The sequence below is a fragment of the Uloborus diversus genome, chromosome 5 (assembly GCF_026930045.1).
Source record: "Uloborus diversus isolate 005 chromosome 5, Udiv.v.3.1, whole genome shotgun sequence".
Taxonomy (NCBI): Eukaryota; Metazoa; Arthropoda; class Arachnida; order Araneae; family Uloboridae; genus Uloborus; species Uloborus diversus.
The window spans coordinates 100,389,074-100,415,373 of NC_072735.1; the positions used below are offsets into that span (position 1 = coordinate 100,389,074).

The following is a 26,300-nucleotide window of genomic DNA, read 5'->3' on the forward strand; positions in this document are numbered from 1 at the left end:
CTTGGGAAAATAATTATTTATTTAAAAGAAATCACTTTTCATAAATAAAATTTAACAAAGCTTTTTGTAATTTAAAGGGGGAAAAAAGAAGCCTGATAATTCAGAATAGTCAGTATTCCTCAAATATCAATCTCCATGATATCAAGCAGGATTATCAATTTGTCGAAATAGCCGAAAGCCTCAATTTTTACAAATTATTGTGCAATATAAATTTAAAATCAATCTAATACAAGCAATATTTTATTAAAGAAAAACAAAAATTCCTTCCAGTCTTAGCAATAAAGTTATGGAGACTTCTTTAGTTTATATACAACACTTTTTGCAAGCATATAAACACTTAAAATTACAAATTCCTTCACAACATGATATGCATACGGGGAAACGTTCGTCCAAACATTTTACATGCACAGCTCATTATTTTTTCTATAGAATTCTACCAAGCTTTCCCCTAATTAACTAATTATACTGTGACTGTACATATCAGTGTATATATCCAAATATTTTGATAATTACCTAGTCTATAAGATAATTACCAGTTGGCTTGCATTACATATTGTGCAGAGACATACTTTTTATATTAAAAAAAATGCACTAGTATAAAATAACCAAAGCTGCGGCCCTATATTAAAAGCGAGTATTTCACAGCATTTTGTATTGCTAAAATTTTATTCAGCAGCAGATTTTAGTCCACTATTCAGCACAATAATCAGTCTATTTTTAACCTATAATTTTTATGTATATACAAGGAGTGTACATGATGATTAGTTGCAGAGGAATAAAAAGATAAATGAACACAGTTTGGCTTCTTTTTTGCATATTTTAGTGACTTGAAAATTTTACATATATTAAAAATTTTTTGAGCTTGTACAAGTATTGTACTATAATCCAAATAAAGAAATTTTAATTCTCAGAATGCAACATAAAAATGAATAACTAAAAGGATATATTAATATGATACAAATTAATTTTGAAATTTTAATGCTTTATCTTTCAGAGAAGTTATAATTTTGCCTAACTGAATGAAATATTTTATGTACCATATCTGTAGGTACATCTATGTACTTTCCAAGATAATTCAAAATATGCATTCAGATATCAAATAAAAGTCTAACTTAATCATAACAAAATGACAATAAATAACAATTTTCTTTTTGGCTCGCTTTTTAAATATGAATATAATTTAACATGAATCAGTATATTGCACAAGAATGGGACATACAAAACCTCAATCTGATATTTGGCAAGGAGTGAAGAATTTAAAATAAATAAAACAGTCATGATAAACTTGTAAAGCATAAAAAAGTAAAAAACCAACATTAATGTTGTTGCATTGATTTGTACATTAAATAACTTTTAAAATAAAAGTTTTAGCATGAATATTTAAATGAGACAAATATGCCAAGTGATGTGTAAAACATAACTACCTCATTTAAAGAAACAAAATAGAAAATAAACTTTGTTCTTAAATTGAGTAACTTATGCCACTTCAATTTTATATTAACATATTTCTTCAGATTATTTATCACATTTCAATATAGGTATAGTTCATGCAGGGGGGTTCGTGATTAAATAGCAATAGAAAATACACAGAAAATTACAATTACCATAATATAGCTGTAGCAGGTAGCTGAAGCTGCATTAATAGCTTTGCTTTAGATGCATGCAATTAACATTGATCAATTATATTTAAAATTTGTACTCACATCATAGTTAACAACAAATTGAACAAATTATAATTTCACAACGCAGCTAACAATCAAGCACAGGAATGCCATTTCCATATATTGAATTCTAGATATCATTATATAAAAAGCCAAATTAAAAAAAAAAAAAAATCTACCTTGCACAGCTTATGAACAACATTGTGAAGAACACATAACCTTTTCCAGTTTTCTAAAATTAGAAAAATTAAAACCAGTTTTTCTTTCTATACATGGAAGACACATTGTTATTGAGTGCTGCACATGAACATTTTGGTAATATTTTAGGTGACAGGTAACATTTAAGACTTTATTAGAGTCTTAAAAAATGAAAAAAAAAGTGGGGGAAAATCAAAAATGCAAGTTAAAAGTCGTAACGGTTTTTGAAAAAAAAATCTTTAAAACTGTTTCAAGCTAAAAGTAGATTTTTAAGTGATATGTACTTAAGGAAAAAAAATAATATTGATCATTTTTGCAATATTCTTGCAAGCTTATCTTAACCAGTTCTGCAGTTATTTATAAGGAAACATTTTTAGTTAAGTATTTCAATATCTGGACATTGGACAGTATGGATTTAAATTAGCATTATGTTAATGGACATTCATTTCACTTTTTTTTAAACCAACGAAGTTGGAAGTTTGAAATGTAACAGGATTTGAATCTTATAAGTTAAGAAAAAAAAAATATATTTAAAAGGAGAAAAATAAAATTATAGGCAAATTCCAAGATCATGTAATATTGGCAACACAATTATACCTAAGCAAAGTTATTCCTCACGCCTTGCTAACACAAACGAACCAGTTTTTAGAGAATGTTAAAATTACATATATTTTATGCACTCTGATTAATGGGATGATTAGATTCGGCTCTCATGAAATGAGGAGGAGGAGTATGAAGGAAAAAGAATCTTCCAACTACAGATAAAATGAAGCCTTCTCCCAATAGCAAGGCACTTCTAATGTCTGAAACATAAACACATTTATTACTTTTAAATCTATTATAGACAATACATACAAAGTTCACTATTGAAACAAAAATTATTTATTTAACACATTGTGGACTGGTAATGAATGGGCATTTAATAATAAAACATGTGTGAGAATAACAGTAGGAAACAAAACCTTGAAAAACCACAAACTAGCAACTGATTGCAGACATGTGTTTTCGCGGTTTCAAGGAACCCCTTATTCAGTGCAAAAGCAAGTGAGCCTTTGGATGTAAAATTAGGGTTTTACAAAACAATAAAGACAAAATGAAGCCCAGATGCAAAATTAATTACATTATTTCCATTCAAGTATTTAATATCTCAAAAAAAAAAAAATCCCTTCCTTGAGGCCTCGAAACAATAAGCTTGTAATCAGTTGCTAATTCATGCTTTTTCAACGTTGTGGTTTCTACAGTTACTTTGTTTCACAAAGAACTTTATTCTTTTACACATTTTAGAATTTTCAGACATTATTCATTGAAAGGATTTTGAACTTGTAAAACCTTAAGAAGTACACAATTAAATAAATAAATAGAGATGCCATGAGTTACTAATGAACACTATACAATAACACCTGATAATGCTTGTAAATGGTCATTTGACAAAATAAGAAAACCGTGAGAATTGTTATGGACAGTCTACAATGTGTAAATATATGCTTTCATTGTCACTTTTGTATTTGTATTTGTATTTAGTATCTCTACTTGCATTTTTAAAAGTCATTTCAGAAGCTATAGATATTTATAAGGTAATAGGAGCTCCAAAGATGAGGCAGGTTGTTAACATAGAATGCAAAAATGGAAAGAATTCAAATGACACTACCACAAACAAATAAATTAACAAGAACATGTTAAAATAAATTGTTAGTCAAACACAAATCAAGATAAAATAGAACCAACCAATATATAAACTTAATTAAAAAATTTGCTAAATATTAACCAAACACAGAACTATAGAATATTTTTAGTATTCAAGTAACTTAAAAATATAAAGTTCCAGTGAAATACGTGAAAAAGAAAAAAGAAAAAGAAAATATACAGCAAGAATATTTTACCTCATTTTGAGGAAAAATAAATCTTTAAAAATGAAAAAAAAAAAAAAAAAAAAAAGATTAAATGTATGAACACATTTTAAAAATGAGTGGAAATGAACAATTTTCATACTCATGTATGAATAAGCTTTGTTTTGCCATCACAATTTCCAAAAAGGGCTCATTTTCACAAATATGATTTTTGTGAATTATTGCTTATATACTGAATCAATATAAAATATTTTTTGCTTTTTAATTTTTTGAAGTCTGACTTGGTATCATTTTCTTCTTTTCTTTAAAACTTGAGTTTCTGTCAGCTAAGTAATTGTACAAAAGATTTCCAAGCCCAGAATTTGGAGTTTCCCGCACTTCCCATATACAGTCAATTCATGATAACTCGAATCTGAACGTACTGATGAAAAACTAGGACTTATCGGAAGTTCAACTTACCGCTAGTTTCGGTTTTCGACATTTTAATATTGAAAACCATCAAAAATTGAAATTAATATGTACATATAACAGACAAAATTACAAAACTTAAAAGTTTCTTCATTTTTGAAGAGTTCTGAAGACGAAGTTGTGTCTGGTCTTGGAACTTTTCCAGCCGTCCAGCACTGGCGTGGAAATTTTTTATGTCACTTATAGGAATGGCATGGTCTTGATTTCGATACTGCTGGAAGCACTTGAATAGAGCTGGTTCTACTTCATAAAAGGTGCACATCTTCATTCGTTTCACATTCGGATTCATGGATTCGTACCGCTTTTGAACAATCTTACTTTTTGACAGTTGGAGTCCTTTCAATGTCATAAATAAGATTTACTTTACTTTCTAAATCTAAGATTTTTAGCTTTCGCTCAGACATCTTTAATAGTACAAACAAATCTTTCTCACTCTCTCTCTCTCTCTCGGGAACTTATCAGCAAATGATCGAACAATAGAATACGGGGGAACGCATCTTAACTAAGGTCAGCCTTTGAATAAAGGTACGATCAGTTGATATGACAACTAGACAGCTTAAAAACAGATTTGTAGTCCATCTACATGTCTAAGTGTAAACAGTACAGTACATTACATTAACAAAAGGGAACAAGCTATACTCATTTCTGCATGCGTAACTCCTTTATCGCACATTGGCTCAACGTGTGTTCTCCTTGCTTTAGAGGTATAATGTGAAGGAACTGCAAGTTTAGGTGAATGTATTCTCTCATAGTCACATGTTTCTTTCTTTTTTTTCCATTTTTCCAAAATAAATTTCGAGTCATCTTTGAAAAAACCTCGAGTTAAAGGAAGTTAACTTCGAGATATTGAGGATAATTAGTATGGAATTTAAGACAAAGTGATTGGGACTAGATAAAAACTTCAAGTTATAGTAAGATTCGAGTTATCAGACTTTGAATTATCGCAAATTGACTGTAGTTGTAACTTTAAGCGTAATAATCCTCTTAAATAAAATGTCAGATAGTATAAAATTACATCAGAATGTGTCAGTCTTTATTTAAAGTATTGCACAATTTAAAAAAAAAAATCTAACTAAAAGAAAATAAGCTTTTAGTTAAAGGACAGAAAGGAAATTGGTTTGCTAATTTCTTTTAAGACAGAATTACATCGTCAGAATGGAAAATAGCCCAGTAAATTAGATTTTTGGCACCACAAATTTATAATTAAGAAATATTTTCAGAAATAGGTTCTCATAGCACATAGAGTAAATCCTAATAAGTCCCCTAAGTTCCCATGTGAGCTTCCATTTAAAATGGCGATCAAAAGATGGCCACCTAGGACTTTTTGTTTTCTTTATAACTCGCTCAAAAATGAAGATTTTTCAGTTCTAAAAAACCTGTAGGCTCTAAAAGTAATACTGTTTTGATATATACCCTAAAATAACCAATAAAAGAGTTCAAACAATAGTTTTGATACCAAAAGCTAAAATTTCTATTTTCTATGTAATAAGCAGCAAAAAAAAAAAAAAAAAAAAAAAACTTCTAAAATAAAGAACTTTCTATGGTATTCTTTTCAAAATATTAACTGCAAAATGATTACAACCAAGTAGCTTTTATTTCATTTCTGAAAGAAATTTCAAAAAATTGCAAAATATCATTCATTTAGTACTTTAAAAACTGGTATATAATAATATCTTATAGAAAAACCTGTAAAATATATAAAAAGAAGATAGTAATGCCAGTAAAAATCTAGAGAAAAAAAAGCATTATCATTTGATATCGGTACCATCCTCATCTTCAAAACTGTTTACAGACACTGAATTTTTACAAGTTTCACCTAAACAATGCATGCAAAACTTGGAACATTAAAGTTTTTTTTTTTTATTGGCATCTGAGATCACAGTCTCTATAATTACGGTTCTTTTGTAGTCACAAAACATTAAGTAAAGAAGAAGAAGGTGACAAATAGAAGAGCGGAAAGTGACGAAAGCATTGTGCACAGTCCACTTTCTTTAATAACACAACCCCATTCAATTGGATTAATGTTTTTCTTCACCCACCCACTGCTGTACTTGAGGATAAACACAAAGTTAATGCTGTGAAGCTGCTGCACTTGTGGGTGGAAGAGTTTCAGGTTTTAAATTTTGAAGAAGGAGTTTTGGTTACTTGCCGGCTGGTGGCGTTATGGTTAGGCGGTAGCCTTCTACGCCTGTGGACGCAGGTTCTGTTCCTGGGGTGGCCGGTCGGTGGATTTTCAAGGTGCAGAAAATTATCAGCGCTCATGTTGTATGATTATGCAGCATGTAAAAGATCCCTTGGGTATTCGTATGGCTTAGAATTCCCTCGGCAAAATTGAAAAACTCCTAGTGCAATTTTGCATCAAAAGAGAGCGCAGGTGCCTCTATCTGGTGGAAACTGGGCGTCAAAATTATCCGTGCCATTGACATTTGCGCCCTAATGGTCGCACGTGAAAGACTGGATGCCATATCGAGGGATTGCACTAGGTCTGCTAAAGGATAAATAGTCTAAAACACAGCCCCCATTAGATGAAAAAAAAAAGTTTTGGTTACTTAATTCTCAAGGCGCATGAGGATAGAACCGCAGTAATAATTAAGTCTTCCCCAATTAAAAAGATGTTTCAGGAACACTTCTGCAGTCTGAGGGACCTTTGCTGGATTAAGCTGCAACTATTTAACTGTGAAATCAGAGAAAGCAATTTGAGGTTTTTTTGTAGCAACTTGAAAGCTCCAGATTTCCCATTTCTGAATATTGCTGAGGTGGATTCACATGCTATGGCTGCATGGAGAAAAAGAGGAGGATCCTTTAAGGGACCTAAGGCTTCTTTTATTTTCAATATATTGTAATATTTTCCTTTGTATTAAATTGGTTTGGGGGTAAAAAATACAGCGATGTTCTAGACATGCCTCTTTCATTTAGAATCAAGAGCAGATCTGTATCAGAACCTATTACTGCGATTGGTCTGGAGCTATTCTGGCATGTTTTTATTGCAATTGAGCAAATTAATACATTGGCTTCCCTATCCACTTGTAGAAAAGTCATTCCTCCTAATCGGTAGTATTTCATCATAATTTGAATTAATTTTGATTTGTTCTCAGAATTTCGCAGAAGTTAGTCTAGGTAGCTGTTCCCATTACATTTTCTTCAAAAAGCAGTAGTCTCAGACATTGGCGACATCATCATTCTTTGTTTCTTCCCAATGTTAGTTGGTAACGCACCAGTATATCCATTAAAAACTAATGCTTCATATAAAAAAAAGTTTTTTTTTTCTGAAGACACCTGAAATATTTGCACATATGTCTTTTTATTATATGTCTGACTCATCCTATGCCAATGGGTGCATAAGAAATCCTTCATCTTTAATAGACAAATTGATTGGTTGTGGCTTAACACAAGGTTCTACTGATTCAGTGATAGCTGCCATGCTTGTTTTTTTTATCCCTTCTCAGAGAAACCCAATCAAAAAGCGAGGGCAGTTGAGGCGCTAATTTACATTTGAGATGATCTCGTAAATTATTGTTTGATTTGAAAACAACAGCATCCCGATGAAAAACTGTGGAAGACTGAACAGAAAGCTCATTTCTTAATAATAACTCCTTTTTTCTCTTCTGAAGTTAACTTCCCCAAAAGACCATTTTTCCAATGTCACCTAATTATATGGAAACATAATTTAAAAAAAAATCATTCTTGAGTAACTATTTGCTACCTAAAATGCATTAAAATACCATTTTGAGATAACAATGATCTTTTTATTAAAACATAAAAGTTTTTGGAATGATTTTTGACAAATTTCTATCGTTACTATGAGTATATTTTTTTTAAATTTAAATTATCACTTAATATTACAAGAGGAATTTGGAGCCACATTACGATTTATGGTGGTTTCAAAGAGCTAAACAGATCAGCATTGAATTTTCATACTGAAAGCTTTGCATTTTAGCAGGGCTCGAAAATTATACTGCAAGACATGACTGGGGCATGAAAAAATTCTGATCAGGCATAAATCTTTTACCCTTACATGCCCGGCCAGGCATGTAATTTTTTGATCAAATATTTGTTCCTAAAACTATTATTTCCTATTTTATTGAAAAATTACCGTATCCTTACTCGGAGCTCAAAATGTATATCAAGCTCTACTGCTAACATGGTTTACTTTTTTCGGGTTGCATAGAAGCGATCCTTCCCCATTATATAATTACAATTTCGTTAAATTTAACAACGGCTTATTATGTACTATTTATTCAAACTATTTTTTTTGTGACATATAAAAAAAATTCATCTGATTAATTCTGCACGAAAAATTCAAATGCTTTTATTGATATACAATAAGGAAAACTGGGCATGTAAAAATTCGGGCATGTAACTTTTAGACAAACATGTCCAGCAGGGCATGTAAAATTTTAAAGATTTTTCTATCCTGGCATTTCAGACAAAAAACAGAATTTGCAGATGATATATGTTTATAGCTTTTAATGGGGAAATGTCGGTAAAACACAAGCACCAATTCAAACATATATAGCATTTTTTTTAAACTGAAAAATAACTATTGACTAATATGTGGGAAAAAATATTTTTAAAAAAATACCCCAAAATTTTTTTTAAATTATTTTTTTAGTAGTAAGTTTATGTGTTCAGCTGCATATTACATAGAACACAGAAATTTCAGTTTTTGGTGTCAAAATAAATGTTAGAAAATTTTATTGGGTATTTTAGGTTAAGTATCAAAACAATATTACTTCTAGAGCCACCATTTTTTTTCAGAACTGAAAAATTTTCATTTTTGACCGAGTTACAAGAAAAACAAAAAGTACTAGATGGCCATCTTTGATCCACTATTTTGGATAGAAGCTCACATGGGAACTTAGGGGACTTTTCAGGATTTGTTGTACACATGTTCAGGAACTAATCCTGAAAAATTCAGTTAATTATAAATTTGTGGTGCATCGACACTATTTTCAGCCTAAATGTGTTTTCTTTAATTTTTGAGCTTCGGCCATATCTCCCTGAAAACGAAACTCATCTGCACATAATTTTAGCATAAAAACTGCATGCCTACCAGGAGCAATGCTATTAATTTAAGCAATACAATGAATAATTCATTTGTGCTTATAATGCTTTATTTTTATCATTACATTTAATCATATAACAATAATTAGTTTACATAACAAAATAACGGTGCTAAAATTAGAGAACCAGCAATAAAACTCTATGTACATGTGATTTAGGGTTACAAGGAACATTTTTTTCAATACAAACTGGAAAAAAGGATTTCTGTAAGCCTGAATTTTTTATTGTTATTTCTGCAATTTCAACATTGTTATTTTAGTATGTAACTTATTGCAAAAAGGTAAACATTTTAATTTCAACAACTAATGATTTCTAAAGATGATTCTGTATTTAATTCTATGAGAGGGCACTAAAGACACTACGGGTCATAAATTATATATAATTTGATGCAGTGTTAGTATTAAGCCCAAAGTCAGCAAAACGTTACAAGTAGTATAACCATTCAAAAAATCACTTTTTGCTTTAAATAAAAAAGAATAAAAACTTACATAAAGCTGTCATTAATGATGAAACTGGTGGATGACAAGGGAAATACCCCAATCGACCAAAAGTATCAAATGTAAAGAAGTGGAAGCGAACTAGAATGAACTGAAGTTGCAGGGAGTAAAATTTGCCTTGTATGTGAAATCCTGAGAGGAGTTTTGAAGTTGTTTTCATGAAAATATATAGCCCATAAACTCCCATGAAAAAAGATATAAAGTTCAGAGCCACAAGATAAGGGGCAGCATTGTCTGGCACAAACTGAAAAATAATTACATTTCACAAAAATTATTCTCTGGAATAAAAATGACATCTGAACTAACCATACACAATTTAATATTTAAAAAAAAATGTTTTGTTGTCAAAAATAGTAAAATATGGAAGAAAAAGTTAATTACTGACGAATATTTTAAACCATCCATCATTCCAATTCATTTAAAACTTTAAATGCTCACTTTTACCAATAGACACAGTACGTTTTATAGATAAAAATACAAAGCTTATTGAAATATTTACCCAAATGAGAATAGCACAAGAATGAAATCCCTACCACTAAATCACAGCTACATGTAACAAAGGTGGCACAGTTTATTAATTTACTAGAAGCCCGTCCCAACCTAGTTTGGGTTAAAAAAACTATCCATCTTAAATAAATATTATAAAGGTACTTTTTAATTTGAAATTTAATAATAAGAGACATATTTTGTTTCGTTTTTTTGATGTTTGAAACAAATTGATTTACCTCATTTCCTGATTAAGATAGACCAACATATAATTCCCACTGAACAATACAATCTTACCGTATGCAACATGGTACTACGCATTGTATAGTTGTACGTTTGAGCTTCAGATTTTATGAAGATGATGGCATAAATTTGCATTGGATACTGTAATCACTTAAATTTAAAAAAGAAATATACAGGGATCATGTGGATGCCAGGAATAAGAGACAACTGATCTAATGCTATAAGAACAACACTGGAAATCATATTATTCCGTAGTGAATTTCATTGCAATTTAATTCCATTGAATAGATTAGACAAACATTGTGCAATAAAGTTATTGGGATACCGCTTGTAATTTAAGAAGCACGAAGAGAAGTCCAGAGGAGCCCAATTGAAGAAATTCTCCCAATTGCCTGTTTTTTTTTTGTTAAACATACAACGTTTTGGTAAACATACGTCTTTCTGGAGGAGATATTCAAAGTAGTTTGAGTTTTTTATACTTCTAAATCAAGTTCCTACAGTTCTGTAAAAACATCTGAAAAGCCTGTTGATTGATTTTTGTGAGTGTAGAACACTCTCCTTGCAATATGTCTACAGAGAGATCTTTTTTAAATGTTTGCCATAAAGCAATAGGGTTTAAAAGTTGAAATAAAAGTTAAAATAGTTGTAAACAATTATCTGAGTTTAGGAGAGGAGTCAGAAAGTTACACGCATAAACTAAGGTTAGTTTACAAAATATGTCGCTGGCTATAAGACCAAGTTCTTTATATGCTGCTTGATAGGTTGGCAGGATCTTTAACTGTTAGTCGACTTTGTAAATAAGGACCACGAAAATGATTCAAATGAATTCTGATGTGACCGAATTCAGATTAGCTATTAGAATAAATATTGTCTTTTCTACTAAGAGGTGAGTCTTTCTCAATACCGGGTTGCCTTTCAACATGTTGCACTCGTTTCCTTCCGAAAACATGCCTTTTTCATATCCCTCCATTTTTATTTATTTTTTGCAATCTCCTTCTGATAGGATATTTGTGAGTTATATTAGTTTATTATATCATTTTTAAATGCTTAAATACAGTCATCATGAAGAATAGTTCTGCAAATAATGTTAATTTATTCTTTCCTCTTTGTAAAATTCTTTCCTATCCACTGTTTTTTTGTTCGTTGTAGTTTTAACTCTTAACTTTGAAAGTACGGTAATTGTGAGCAATTACTCTTTCAGAAACACAGATTATTGTTTTTACGTATATAAGAACAAAACATAAACTGGTAGCGAAGAGAACTTATCAGTTTTTAAAAATAGTATAAAGACATATATATACATAATTTATAGCCTATGTCACTCAGTAAGAACATGCCTTTCATGTAGTGAAGGAATTTTTTAAATAGGTACAGTGGTTCTGGAGTGGGGATGCACCGGATAGTGATTTTGCCGGATACCTGATACCGGATATCCGATGCCCCCTTACCTGCCGGATTTGGATATCCGGCATTTCTATTGCATTGCATGTTTGCATATTTTTCTACAACGCCGTTTCAAAACAATAAATCAAACTTGTTCCACATATCATTTCTTTAAAAACATGTTAAGTACATTCAAATGTACTTTTTTAGAGCCTTTATATTTTAATTTAGGAATTGTGCTATATATATAAAATGAAACATTAAAATATTGTTTTATTTCGACAGATTTTTTCGAAAGAGACAAGCCTTCGGCAAAAATTAATTCTGTATGTAATGTACACATGGTTTAAACTTTTAATTATTCATAGTTGAAATCTTAAAGGTCATATAATGAGTCATATTTGTTATTAGCTTTGCATGACTTGTAGAAATTTTTTTAAACTTCATCATAAAGTAATACATTTTCTTGTTTCCAATTTAGAAATAACAAAAAATAAAACTTAGCTTTGAAATCATTTTTATTACTGATAATACACATGTAAAATTTTTCTAACATACAAGTTTAAAAAGAAAAAATTAAAACAGGGCCAGTTTGACTCAAAAAAAAAAATAAATAAATAAATAAATAAACTTAAATAATCAACTTAAAATTTTACTTTAATTCCAGAAAACAAAGATTCACTCTCTTTAAAGATGCAAATTAGCATCTTAAATACAGGGGTGCCCCCCTAAGAGCAAAGGCCCCCCTAAAAACCATAAATACCCCCCCTCAAATAGAAAGCCCCCCAAAAGAGAGAAAAATACCCGTAAAACACCCCCCCCCCAGGTGGGCACCCCAGTTAACAAATTAATAAACTTATGCTAAAATAATCAACTGAAAATTTTACTTTAATTCCAGAAAACAAAGATTCACTCTCTTAAAAGATGCAAATTAACATCTTAAATACAGTATTAAGAGTCATTCTCAACGCGTTCACTTTTAAAAAACAAATTAATAAACTTACGCTTAAATAATCAACTTAAAATTTCCCTTTAATTCCAGAAAATAACGATTCACATTATTAAAAATGCAAATTAATATCTTAAATATATTATTAAAAGTCGTTCTCAGCATGTTAACAATTTTTTTTTAAACATAAATAAAATTATACTTAAATAATCAACTGAAAGTTTCACTTTAATTTCATAAAATAAAGATTCACATTCGTAAATGATGCAAATTAACATTTAAACAAATCATTAAGAGTCGTGTGAAACATGTTCACGCTTTTAAAAATAAATTAATAAACCAATTCTTAAATAATCAACTTGAAATTTTACTAAATTCCAAAAAATAAAGTTACACATTCTTAATGATGCAAATTAACATCTTATATATAATATTAAAAAATATGCTAAACATGTACAATCTTTCTTAAATGAATTTATAAATTTATATTTGAACAATAAACTTAAACAACCCCGGTTACCTCTCACATTTTTACCGGATAACTACTCGGATATCCTGCAAAAAACTGTCGGATATCCGGATCGGCTTGTCGGATCGGATACCTCATAGTTCCGGATAGTTAAAAAATCAGCCGGATACCGGATAAATACCGGATATGTGGTGCATCCCTATTCTGGAGATTACCTTGAACATATAAACACAAAAACCTGCCCTCTCTTTGTAATATTAGTATAGATTAACTACAAGAGAAGTTTTCATATTTCGCTTTTAGTTAAAGCGCTTCATACAAAAATTGGCAGTAACTTTAAAATTTCCAATGGCAACCCTCTTTATATGATATATTTGTAATCAACATCAAAATTTAACTACACATACTAAATTTTGTTTTATTTGATTCAGCTGTTCCTTCATATTAAGTTCAGAAAATGTCATCTGGTAATGTTTATAAGTTTATTTTTGAACATAATATCAAAAATATCTTGGTCACAGCAAATATTTTTTTAATTTAAAGTTAGGAATCAGCCCAATAATAAAAACATCATTTAAAATTGTAGGAATGGTAATTCTTTTTCTCCTTTTTATGAATAACGAAAATTATTGAAAAATTAATCTAAAGAGCTCTTGTACAATACTTAACATTTAAGCATTTAAAACAAAAATAGAAAAACTTCAGTTAAATAGAAATCAGAAATTGCTTTTCTCTCGGCAATGTATATTTGTTTATCTTCCGATTTGAATTCTGTAATTTTGAGCAACACTTGATCTAGATTTTTAATTCAAAGACAAAAAAATTAATTTTTTTCTAAACATTGCGAACAAAGTTAGGCAGAGATTTAAACACAAGTAGTATAAACTCATAAAAATATGACATTTAAATGAAAAACACAAGACAGAATAGAAAATTAAAATTAAGGTTAAAAATTTATTCTATTATAAAAATATATAAACATTAAAAAAAAAAAAAACAAAAACAAAACTAACCTTCAATTCTTTATACACTCCCAACTTGGTACAGATGATTGTAACAATATATAGAATTATCGGAGTTAAAAAAAATTGGTATATACAAGCCTTGACTACTTTGAAGCTTTGCCTGAAATGAAATTATGATTGCACAATTAAGTAGATGCATACATTAGACAATCTTATGAATACAAATTACATTAAAAAAAAAATAGCCTAGTTGCAATTGTGCAGGAAATAGACTAAATAATAATAATAATTTTTAAAAAGTAGGAAATTTATCTTTTTTTGCTTAGAGCATTTAGGTACTATTTATCAGAGAATTTTATATTTTCTTTTCTTCTTTTTTTTTGAAATACCTTTAAAAACACAATTTGCACACGTTTGCAAAACAAAATTAATCATTTAAAATAAATTCCAGTTTTCAAGTTCACATCTACTCGATTTTTATTGTTCGAGAAAGAGTTTTACATTTATTTTGTCTACACACTGAAAAGATCGTTGGTGTCAGTGACCAACTGGTTCACTCTGTTTTGATTAAATTATCTAAATTAGTTTTTATTTTATCTTAGTTTTCAAAACTGCATTAAATAACAATGAGGGTATGTCATAAAAATAAAATTTTAAAACTTTGACATGCACATTTGGGATGCAATGTACTTGCATCCGAGAAATTCTTTTTTAGTATTATTTTTGAAAAATATTATGGTTTAGCTGCTGGGAAACAAACTTAAAGGTTTGAAAAAAAAAGGAAAAAATGACCAATTTCCAAAATTTTTATAAAAATACAAAAGTTTAATTCTTGTTTTAAAACCATTTAAATGATTCCTTTTAACACTCTCTTCACAGGTCTTTATGATTAACTAAATTCCTTTAGTTTTAAGTGCATGAATAAACCTTACATTTTTAGGAAATTAACCAAAAATTGATTTTTTAACCATTTTTTGTACATTGCAATATTTTTCCCTTTGTAGTTCAGTAATTTTTTTTTTCACAATATATATATATGCACTATGCATCTCTTTGTTGGAAATGCAAATATATTTTATTGCATTAACAACCGAGAACCCACCACAAAGAGGTGGTTGCCCTTCATGCTCCACTCTGCCCTTCCCATCCACCCAACCAAGAAGGTTAGTCATTACAGGACTTACATTTTACACTTACTACACGATTCTAAATGAATTTCAATGTTTGGACAAGGGTTTGAAGTTAGACTTATGATTCAGTTTTGGTATTATGATCGTAAGAATAAAGTTGTCCTTATAAATCCATCTCTTGCATCTTTTGCCTCTAATGCCATTCTCTAATTCAACTCCTTCATGTTTTGACTGTCAAAGAGTGTGTAATAAAGATGCATGTTTATTTCCGACTTGGAATGTTCATTTTCCTATGTATTTATCCATTTTGGGTTGATTTGTACAAACCAAATCTGCATATTAAGATATGCTACAGAAAAACACCATTGGACATCTTGAAAAGAAAATATTCCATCGGTATATTCGAATAATAATAGCTAAAGCAGGTGTGCCCATTGGAGGGGGGTCTTGATTCTTAGAATACAACTGAAATTATCAGAGAAGTTATTTTAACATATTCCATGACCAGCCCGAAAACCCTTAACCAGCGTGCCACAGATAACAATCGGAGTTGCTTTTTGCTACATTGTAAGCTACCCTCTAGCGGGACCACCGTGACAAAAATGCGCGCTTTCTTCGGTCCTTCCGGGCCTGGAACAGCTAAGCAAAACCTAGGTGGCGCTACAGTCTAAGCGATTGAGATTCAAATCAACAATCCAATGTTTTGCTTTACGTTTTCCAACGACCGTTACTGAAAATGTTTGACCTTTCACCTTTCTGTAAGCAACGAATTGATGATTAACTGAAATAAAGTTAAGTGATCTGAAATGTTACTTCAAATGATTTAGTAACCTTTATTAAGGTTATGTTTTAATGTTTGCGTAAGACAGTTGTTTCACACTTCTTACAGGTTGAATTTGTTGTTAGTCTCTCTATTGCTTTTTGAAAGGAATCCTTCCCCTACTGATCTTTTAAATTCAGCTTTGCACTTGCATTAAAGATTAGTAAAAACGTTCAGGTTATCATTGTTTTTATTAAGTTAAAAAATCTGTGCAACGATTTAAAAGGAAAGTTAAGAATTCGATTGCTGAATCTCAGACAGCATATTGCAAGTTATATAGTGTCTTCAATTTACAATCTAGTGCTATACCTACAACATCAAATATCTTTCAGTTTTACATGAATAACTTTAATGTTAATTACTTTCTAAAATGCCATCTTTCTAGAATGGATAAACAAGTGAATAAAAGTAATTTCATAAGTTTAAAATATTGAATTGGTATTTTGGAAGTAAAAATGTAATACCAATCCAAATATCAACTGAATATTCGGTGCATCTGCAGTTGATTAGCAATGTTTAATGAATATTTAGAAAAAAAATATTTTTTTAAACTTTAGCTACACATTTGGTTTAAATTATAGGAGAATGAATTTAAAGCGCTAAATTTTTTTCTTATTTCCTTAGTAAAATATTCAATTATTTAATTTATTTATTTTGGTTATATGCATGAGTATATAACGTTTTCTATGTTTTTCTCTTTTTAACCTACTATTTTTACTTTTTGAACTAATGGTGGTTATTTTACAATAATAATTGTTCTGATAAGTACTGTGTGATAGAGAAAGAGATATGAGAACCTTTCATGTGTCTTTCAAAAGGAAGTCTTAACTCTAAATTTGACCTATCTATTGAATTTATAAATATGCTTTAGTATATATATTCTTGAAAAACCATTCAACTCAATCTTGCTTAGTTGGGATATGTTTTCAGTGCAAAATAATTGTACACAGAAATGTTTTTATCTTAAGACCTATCAAAAAATGACATCATTTTCAACCTTTCTTTGTTTCTGTTTTTTAATTTTATATTACATATTTTAATGAAATTAAGAGTTGCCACTAAAAGGCTCGAAAACGTATCGATATTATCTTAAACGTTTGATGGAATGTATATTGATTTTTAAATTACAAGATAATAATGATAACAATAAAAAAAATACCTTGTCTATTTATTGGTAAACACATTTTCATAGTATTGTTATGTATAATATGCAATTAATAATTTGTTTCTGTTGAAAAATCTTTTTTTTTTTTGGATGATCAGGCTTTTAGCAACGTTTTCAAGAAAATTTATTTTGAAGATTTTCACCATTTTACTTTTTGTTGAGAAAATATTTTGCTTCAAAATTATTTGTTGTTACTTTTTTCTTTTTACTTTAATCTGTGGAAAACAATTCATGGGTAAACACATTTTAAGAAAATTTAATTTGCTCTTTCAATGAAAAAAAGCTTGCAATCGAGCATATTGTCAGCGAACGAAGCAAAACGTTCGATCGCTTAGCGTGACTCACTCAACTGTGTTCCGGGCCCGGGTAGAAAGAACGCGCGGCGACGAATGGAGCGCGCGCTTTGTCACGGTGGTCCCGCCTCTAGCAGTTGGACAGTCCCAGAACAACATGTTAAATGGACGAGATATCTCGTCATAAACTGCAAGTGGTTAAATATTAAAATTACTGATTGAAGAATGCAGATAATTTCTTGAAATTTCAAAAACTCACCCATCACACAGAACTATCAATGATTATGTATTTTTGAGTTAGTATTTCAATTTCTCCCTAATTATCTCCTGTTTTTCGGTTTCAAACGATATATCAGACGGATAGAAATCTAAGTATCGTTACTGCGGTAATAGATATATATCAATATATGACGATATGTCGGTATATCGCCAGTCCTACTGTTGACTAATAAATTATGCAATTATACATGTAAAAAAGCCTTACTTTGAAAATGTTACTTTTGGACAGCACCAACAAACCCAGCACAGCGGAGGACCTCTTAATGGAATTAATTTATCTTCTAACCTCTCCAATAATTGTCTTTCTTTTGATGCATATCCAATTACAACCCAGAAGAACAATACTAGAGGTGCTGGTAAGCATCTAAAATTAAACACATCAATTAAAAAACCAACTTTACAAGGAAATTTCAGTTATAATATTATCTTCAGTAATAACAACATCTGTAGAAAAACAATCATAAAAATAAAACTTTTTTTTTTGTACTCATAACAGAATGAGAGTGAAGTGAAAAGTAGAAGTGATTTTCCAAAGTTAAACTACAATGACCTGACCTTAGAACATAGTGACCTAGAACTTGCATTAATATGATATAACTATTTTCTCAACTGCTTCAGTCGTATCTAAAACCTAGAACAGCATGAAGTAAATAAAAAATAAAGAAGAATTTTGTTCATATGAGAATTTAGCAATTTCATTTAATCAGAGATGTACATGATGGAATCAGGTTTGAATGAAAATAATGAAAGATTTGTTGAACCTACTAAAAATAAAGATGTAAAATATGAATTTATTACAAGCTGAATTTTTGAAGAATTCCTTTATTAAGAGCGGTATCGAATTTTTTTATGAAGTAAGGCTTCCTCTCAATGACTGAAGCCTATGAATATGAGCAAAACATTACTTTGAGGAGTTATTAACTTAAATTTGCTTCAGAAAGTAATCGCTTAAAAAAAAAAGAAATGAAATGCTTGGAACAAAAAGTTGTCAGTCAAAACAAAAACAAAAGTTGCCAACATAAAGAATATAAATAAGAGTAAAAAAATAGAGTACAATAACATAGCTGCCAACTCTCTCAATTTGTACAAGAGACTGCAGTATTTTGATGCGTTCTTCCAAACTCCTTAACGGGGATTAAGTCCAGTTCAATCATTCATTAGCAAAAAAGCTTTAGCAAAATGCTAAAATGTCAAAGGTTAATGAATACATTTACACATCTTGTTCAGTGACTATGTGTTTCATCTCCAGTTGAAAGCAAAATTCAAAATTCAGCCATGAAAAGTTTAGAGAAATAAATACACAGTAGCTAATATTTCTTTAAAATTTGAAATAAAAAATTTAGAATTGTACTCAGCATTGCGAGAGCACAAGTTGGATTTTCAAAACCTCAATAATGCAATTATTGGGGGGAAACATAATGCCTACTATGACAAAGTATTGTTGAACTTAATGATAGCATGAACATGTCAGCTAAGGTTTACAAAAAGATCAAGTTCAATATGGCCATTCTTGCTTCCTCTCGGATTGTGTATCCTTTTTTCTCTTTTTGAGCATAAAAGCGAAAATACCTTGCATTATTTTTGTAATTTAGATTGTGTTTTCCCATTTTGGGAAAAATGCAATCGTAGCAGAAACCCTGCTCCCTAATAAAAAAAAAGAAGCTCCCCAAATTTTCATACAATGAAATTCACCATTGTATGAAAATTTAGGGGTCACCAAATAAAGACTATTTTAGTGACTAGAATTTTGGGAAAAACCGCTGCAGTAAAATCATTGCAATCTCAAAAACAAAACAGTTTAATGTAAAGATTATGAAAATTGTATATGTCTGATCATTCATGAAGCATGTTTATTTCATTTTCCTTCTTTTTAAAACTTTTATTTCCCTCAAAATGTAGCAAAATGTTCCCAATGTCTGAACTTCCTAAATTAGTACTTGCTGCAAAGAATGTCTATTATTATAAAAAAATAAACTTATGCCTCAACCCATCTTTTTTTTTTTTTTTTTTCAAACCCAAAAGCTGTAATTTTTTCCAACTTCAAAAAATAAAAACAATATTCTGAATCTCCAAATTTCAGGATTCTGAATGTCAATATAAAGTGTAATTAATATAATCATAATTCAAGACATTTAAAGAAACAAAATATAAGACTTAAATTCAAATAGTACAGATTTGGGGTATAACAGGATCATTAAGTATTTTTAGAAAGTTATTCACCAAAACACACATTTATAATATTAAATAGGTACTCACAAAACAACAGTAGTAGTTGTATAATTAGTGGCACGGGGGATTAAAAGATTTAGGAAGAAACAGGAGCCAACAATCTGAAAATATTAATTGTACAATCAAATAGTAAAACCACAACAAAACTAATAGATATATTTTGAACAATGCAAACCTACATTTTTAAAAAAAATAAATATAATAATAAAAGTTTTCCTTTCTATTAAAATAATCATAGACTAAATTTTGATTTAATATCATAGCACTTATATAACATTCAGAATTATGATCATTAAATTTTATTATTGTTACAATAGTTTGTGTGAATAAGTTCCTTCAGGTATATAAAGGATAACAGGGTTTAAAATAGGGTTCAATTTCTAGGGGGGAATGTTCCCCTTTACTTCAGATTCCAGGGGGGATTTTTTGAATTTGTGGGAGAATTTTTATAAGTTCTGAAAATTTGTTTAGAATTTTTTTATAATTCATTTTTATTTCATTTTTTTATTTATTCATTTTTAAATTATATTTTTTTTAGTGTAATATCAACCCCCCACACACACACATTTTTAAATAATTATTCAGTAATTTTGCAATTTTATTTTATTATTTCCTTTTTAATTAAATATTTTACAACTAAGTAACATACACATACACTCAATTATTTTTTTAAATAGACCATTTTCTGGATCTAAGTATCCGAATGGCGTTCGGTCCCCATTGTTTAGAATAATATTTTTACCGCACTAAGACTTTTTTTGGACGATCAAAAAGTTAAAGTAAAAAATTGACTATACCTTTCGAAAACGGACCGTCCTTTCCAGCAGCTTTCGGACTGCATTTCCACCGGTGGACTGGAATCGGTTGATGTCGGCGGATCGGAATTTGTCGATGTAACTTGAATTGACGGACGCTTTATTAAATTTTTTCCGAAGAATTTACGGGAGGGGGGGGGGGAATCCCACACGGACCTTTGGATTGTGCGGGATTTACCGATTTTGTGCGCGTTTCGCAAGATCCCATGCTCTATTTCAAACCCTGGGATAAGATAAAGAAATAACTCTGTGCTAAAAAGTAAAATAAGTAATAACATTGTCAAAAAGCACAAATTGCAGATTACTGCACACACGCAGGGGCGGCATTTCAGCATTTCATTTGGGGGGTCGAGTTTCTTAAATATGTATTACCACATTGCGGTCCCAAAGACACATTAGCTAACGGGAAGTGGTCATAAAAAGGGTTTAATATGAATAAAAATTAGTGTTTTATTCACATAAAACCTTTTATTGTGTTAGAAAAATGTGTTTAGAAACAATTAAAATTTTGATTCATTTTCTAATAAGTTATCATACAAAAGATCTTGATACTTAAATTTTTATACCTTTTGGAAAAGTTTTATTGTATGAATTTTGGAATTCGAAAGTGCAGGGAATTGTGTTACTAATGTATCAGTGCCCAGTGTCGTGCTGTTTTGCCTGTAGAGCTAAATAGAAAAGATGGTGAAAATGCTCATGCCCTTTAGCATGTATGACTTCGTTTGAATTTTTTGCCCATTGTGCTTCAAAAATAATTTTCTACTCTCCTGAGATATAAAAAAATCTTTCTCTATTAATCAAGGGCACCCATATAGGGGGGCAAGTGGGGGCTCACCTCCCCCCTTAGAAATCAGAACTTTCTTGCTTTGCCTTTACTTTTTTCATTTTAAAAATGTAACGACATTTCTTCTCCAGTCATTAATGAATAAGTTATTAAAAATTTCAAATTTTAATGACTCTAATCTGTCCTGAAATCGGTCTCCATGGGGAAAATATCCAGCTAAACCATGGGGAAAGTATCTGAGCCCCCCCCTATTAATTTTGCATATGGGCGCCCTTGCTACTAGCTGAGCTTATTGGAATAGTTAAAAAATAATTGAAGTAACAAAGTTATGTATGAAAACACTTTTTATATCTTGCTCTTCAAAATCACCCAGGCAACTTCAAAAATTGTGAGGTGCTTAATTTTTCATCATTGAATAATCTAGTCTCATCTGCCTCCAGCTCTGTTGTTCACTATTCCAGACTGATGAGTCCATAGCAAGGGCGAAACTGCAGTCTCTGGATGTGAGAACCGGCCTTGTCGGTATATTGCTTGTAATTTGCCTTGCCTCATGCTAAAAATTTTACTTATAATTGAAATATTTTATTTTTCTTTTTAAATCCAATCCAAATAATATAGAGCCAACCATACAGAAAAATAATTATCATCAAATCTTGTGTTAATTTCATTTGAAACTGAATCTATTACTTCATACAAAATATTAAAAAAATAATGTTTGACTTCACATCATTATGTGGATTTTTGTCACTTTTTTTTTTTGTTTTTTATTTATTTATTTATTTTTTTTGCGCCTTTTTAAAATTGGCCCGGAGAAAGAATTTTTTTGAAAAGTTTCATGCTTGATTGAAATATACATCTATGTAAATTTTCAGTTTCAATTGTAGATTGAACTATGGTAGTATGGTGCACAGATCAATTGTAGATTGAACTGTGGCTTGAATAGTCCGAAAATTAAGGGTAGTGGGCTGAAGATATTTTGATAGAGTAAAGCATTTTTCAAAAACCTTCCTCAATACAAATTGAATAAAAATTCAAACGAAGTCATACATGCATGCTAAATAATGACATGGAGCTTTTTCACCAATGAAAGAATCGTTTTAAAATGATTCTTCTAATCGTCAAATCACTGCTTTGAAGTTACCGAGAAATGTTTTTGTGGTTTTAAATCTTGAAGACCATCTTGTGTCACTTCGATATTGCATTATTATAGAGCCCCATAAAAGGTATTTGTTAATATGGTTTTTTTTTAATTCAATAATCACATACATTTTTAAGAAGTTTCTATGAAAGCATATAATGCATTGAGCAGCTGAAACGTGTTTCTAGCAGATGAAAAGATGAACACTCATTAAATATACACTTAAAAAATGAGTGTAAGAGTGAATCTAAAATATCAAGGAATTTTCTTGTGAAAACATTTGCAGCCACACCACTTTGCACGAGCCTCTCATATTGGACATACCATCATTATACTCGGCACACAAGTATGAAATGAATGTATATGAGGAAATGTCTTCTTTTCTTAAAATTAACCATGGTTCTCTATCATGGTATATTTTAAGTCATCAGCCAAGTAACAAAAAACACTTTTTCTAGTTTGGGAATATGTTAAGGGTTTCATCAAATAGTTACTGAGAATCAGCGAGATTTTTTTTAATGAACATTGATTTCTAACTTACATAAATTGAATTCACCCATTTTCTATCATTTTATTTAAAAAATTTGGGGGTGCGACCGCACCCTCTTGAACCCCCTATTTGCCGCCTCTGCACACACGTTGTCTGCAGTAATCTGCAATTTGTGCTTGTTGATGTTATTATGTCTTATTTTATATAAAGGATGTTTAAAATTATATTTAAATTTTGAATACTATGTAAAAATGATTGAAATACTTACAGGAAATATGCTGAGACAACCAAGTTTTAAAAAGAAGAATTTTACAGGCCAATGCCGATAAATAAATACTAATTCTTCTATATATATGCAGTACATGCCTGTAGTTACAATTCCACCAAGAATTACAAGGCCTATGCTGAGCTCACCTAAAGCTGAAATATCATTAAAAAAAAAGAAATCAAAATCAAAATATTTTATATCATAATCAGATCACATACAAAACTATTGTTTTTCATTTTATTTAGTTAAAATTCTAAAGGATTCAACCAATTTAAAATTGTTCATTTCTATGGACTTTAGAAAGACACAAACAATAACACAAAGAAAAAGTACAATGAACACAGCTGAAAGAAAAAAAAAACTCACTAAATTTGACGAATGTTTCCTTTTTCATGCTAAAAATTTGTAATTTAGTATACAATCAGATTTTCAATTGCTGCTGGAATACAGTTGTCATTTAGAAGTGCAATTTATTATTAAAACTAGTTGCATTGCCCGGCATTTTTACCTCAAAACAAAAACAAAATTTTATTTCCTCACAGTCAAGAAAAAAAATGGCAACCTCCTGAGACTTTATTCATGCTAATTTAAAATGAGATTGCGCAAACAATAATTTTACCGAAAAAAATTTCTGTTCCATTAGGCTTAATAACGCTTAGAAATTTATTCGCTTTTTTTTTATTCGAAGGAAGTGAAACTCTATGGGTGTTTTTCGCGGGCTTTCGAATAGGACCTGAATCAAGGAAATTGGATAATTATTTCAGGTAGAAAGAGCCATTTAATGCCCTTTTTAGTCTTTAAAATTAAAATTCGAACGGTTCAGTACTTTTTTGGCATTTGAAAACCCCCCTACGTTCCTTCTCGGGAGCCCAAGTACCTCCCTGCAAAATTTGGTTCAGATCCGACATAAACTGGATTTGTACAGGGAACTATTATTACATTAGTACTGAACAATAAACCTTATTTCTTTATTCTGAACATACTACTTATTGAAATATGATGCAGGATTTAGTAAACAGCTCATATACTTAAACGTTTTCTTTATCCCTCATAGTAAAACTCCAGACCAGGAATTCTGAATAGTAGCCACTGGCTACAGCAAAAGAAAATGCAAAAAAAAAAAAAAAAAATTAGTACATTTTCAGCATTTCAAAGTACCAATGTAAGCAATAAAAGTTTAATTTGTCAGAGACGCTAAAATTGTTATTTCAACTTTTTTCTTCAAATAATCCATTTAATTACATTGACATTATTTTTGCACAAAACAAATTATGTGTTGTTGCTGAACCACTTGGTCTAGACCCCTAGACCAAGTTCAAGAGATCATGTCGCACTAAAAGATCAAAAATAATCCCACTCTCATCTGACAGTTGCTCCACAGAGGCACCAATACAGTAAATATGAGAGGGAGAGGCAATAGCCGAGCATGGGCAAGTAGAAAAAGCCTCGGTGGAACCGTCGAAGACCAGACTTCTAATGTGACCAGACCTTAGTCTAGCTAAGACAGTTTGGGTAAGTCTTGAGCATGTCTTCTGCAAGGACAATCCAGGATATTCTGTGGTGTACCACCAATTGCGTTAAGGTGGAATCTTCCAAGTTGAATTTTATTTTGTCACCAAACAAAATAAATTATCCGCCACTAATATGTTGCAACTAATAGCATGCTTACTTTAGAGATTGCTTTCAGAAATTCAATAGGTAATAGAGAGAAAAAACCCGCTTTAACGATACAAAAGAATAAATCTCACCAGCAATTGCTTCTTCCATTGTAGGAATATATTCAGTCTCCAGAAGATACGAACAGTTCATCATCTTCAGCACCCATTGTTAAAACTTTTTAAAATTAACCTTATTTCCATCTAAAAAAAAAAAAAAATTCATTAGCCAGATAATAAAAAAAAAAGAAAAGAAAAAAATTAAGAAAAAGAAAGAAATGCTAAAATATAAAATAAAAATAATGACAACTCTTTAAAGTTGCACAGCTAGGGAACAAAGCATTACATTACATTGAAAAATTACCATTCCCCCCCCCCCCCAAGAAAAATAACACATTAATATAATGTCAAAACTAGGCTGTTAAAATTATTTTAAAAAGTAAGCACTTTACACATTTTAATATGCATATTTAGTTTGTTTTAAATTTTTTGCTTTTGAGCAGCCTATTATTTGTTTGAAGTTTTCCTGAATAACATTTTTTATTTTCTTATGTATATACTTAGCCTTAGGCAGATCCAGTCATGTGTGGTCAGAAAAATGCAAAAATTTCAAATACTGTGCTAAAAACATGTTTTGAAACCAATAAACATGCGCAAAACATAGTCAACAGATGTCATATGACTACACAATAAAAAAAGTAGCGTGAAATAAAAACTTCTCGTACTGACTAAGAAAAAGGCAAAACAAGAAGATTTCTTGGGTTCACTTAAGAGATGTTTTATGGCTGATCAAGTTTTTGAAATATCTAATGATAAATTGATTTAACTAAAATTAGGGTTTGTGTTTTAAAATTCATTTAGAATCATGATGATCAAAATCACTAATTTAAAACAATTGACTAAAGAAATTATTACTGTCTAGTTTTAGGTTTTTTTACTTCACTTTATCATGTAATTTAGTTTTATAGTGTTTTGGGGGCTTATTTTTGCTGTTATTGTATTCT

At 30.2% G+C, this 26,300-nt stretch overlaps 1 protein-coding gene across 1 annotated transcript; it reads right to left on the reverse strand.

Annotated features, from left to right (window-relative positions):
• LOC129222757 (organic solute transporter subunit alpha-like) lies at nt 1-25,480 on the reverse strand. The gene is made up of 7 exons (XM_054857285.1): nt 25,390-25,480; nt 23,642-23,793; nt 20,174-20,247; nt 18,123-18,281; nt 14,279-14,390; nt 9,727-9,979; nt 1-2,662 (listed from the first exon to the last, which is right to left on the reverse strand). The coding sequence occupies exons 1-7, from the start codon at nt 25,451-25,453 to the stop codon at nt 2,532-2,534; spliced, it is 945 nt and encodes a 314-aa protein (XP_054713260.1). The 5' UTR covers nt 25,454-25,480; the 3' UTR covers nt 1-2,531.
• Between the last annotated feature and the right edge of the window lie 820 nt (nt 25,481-26,300).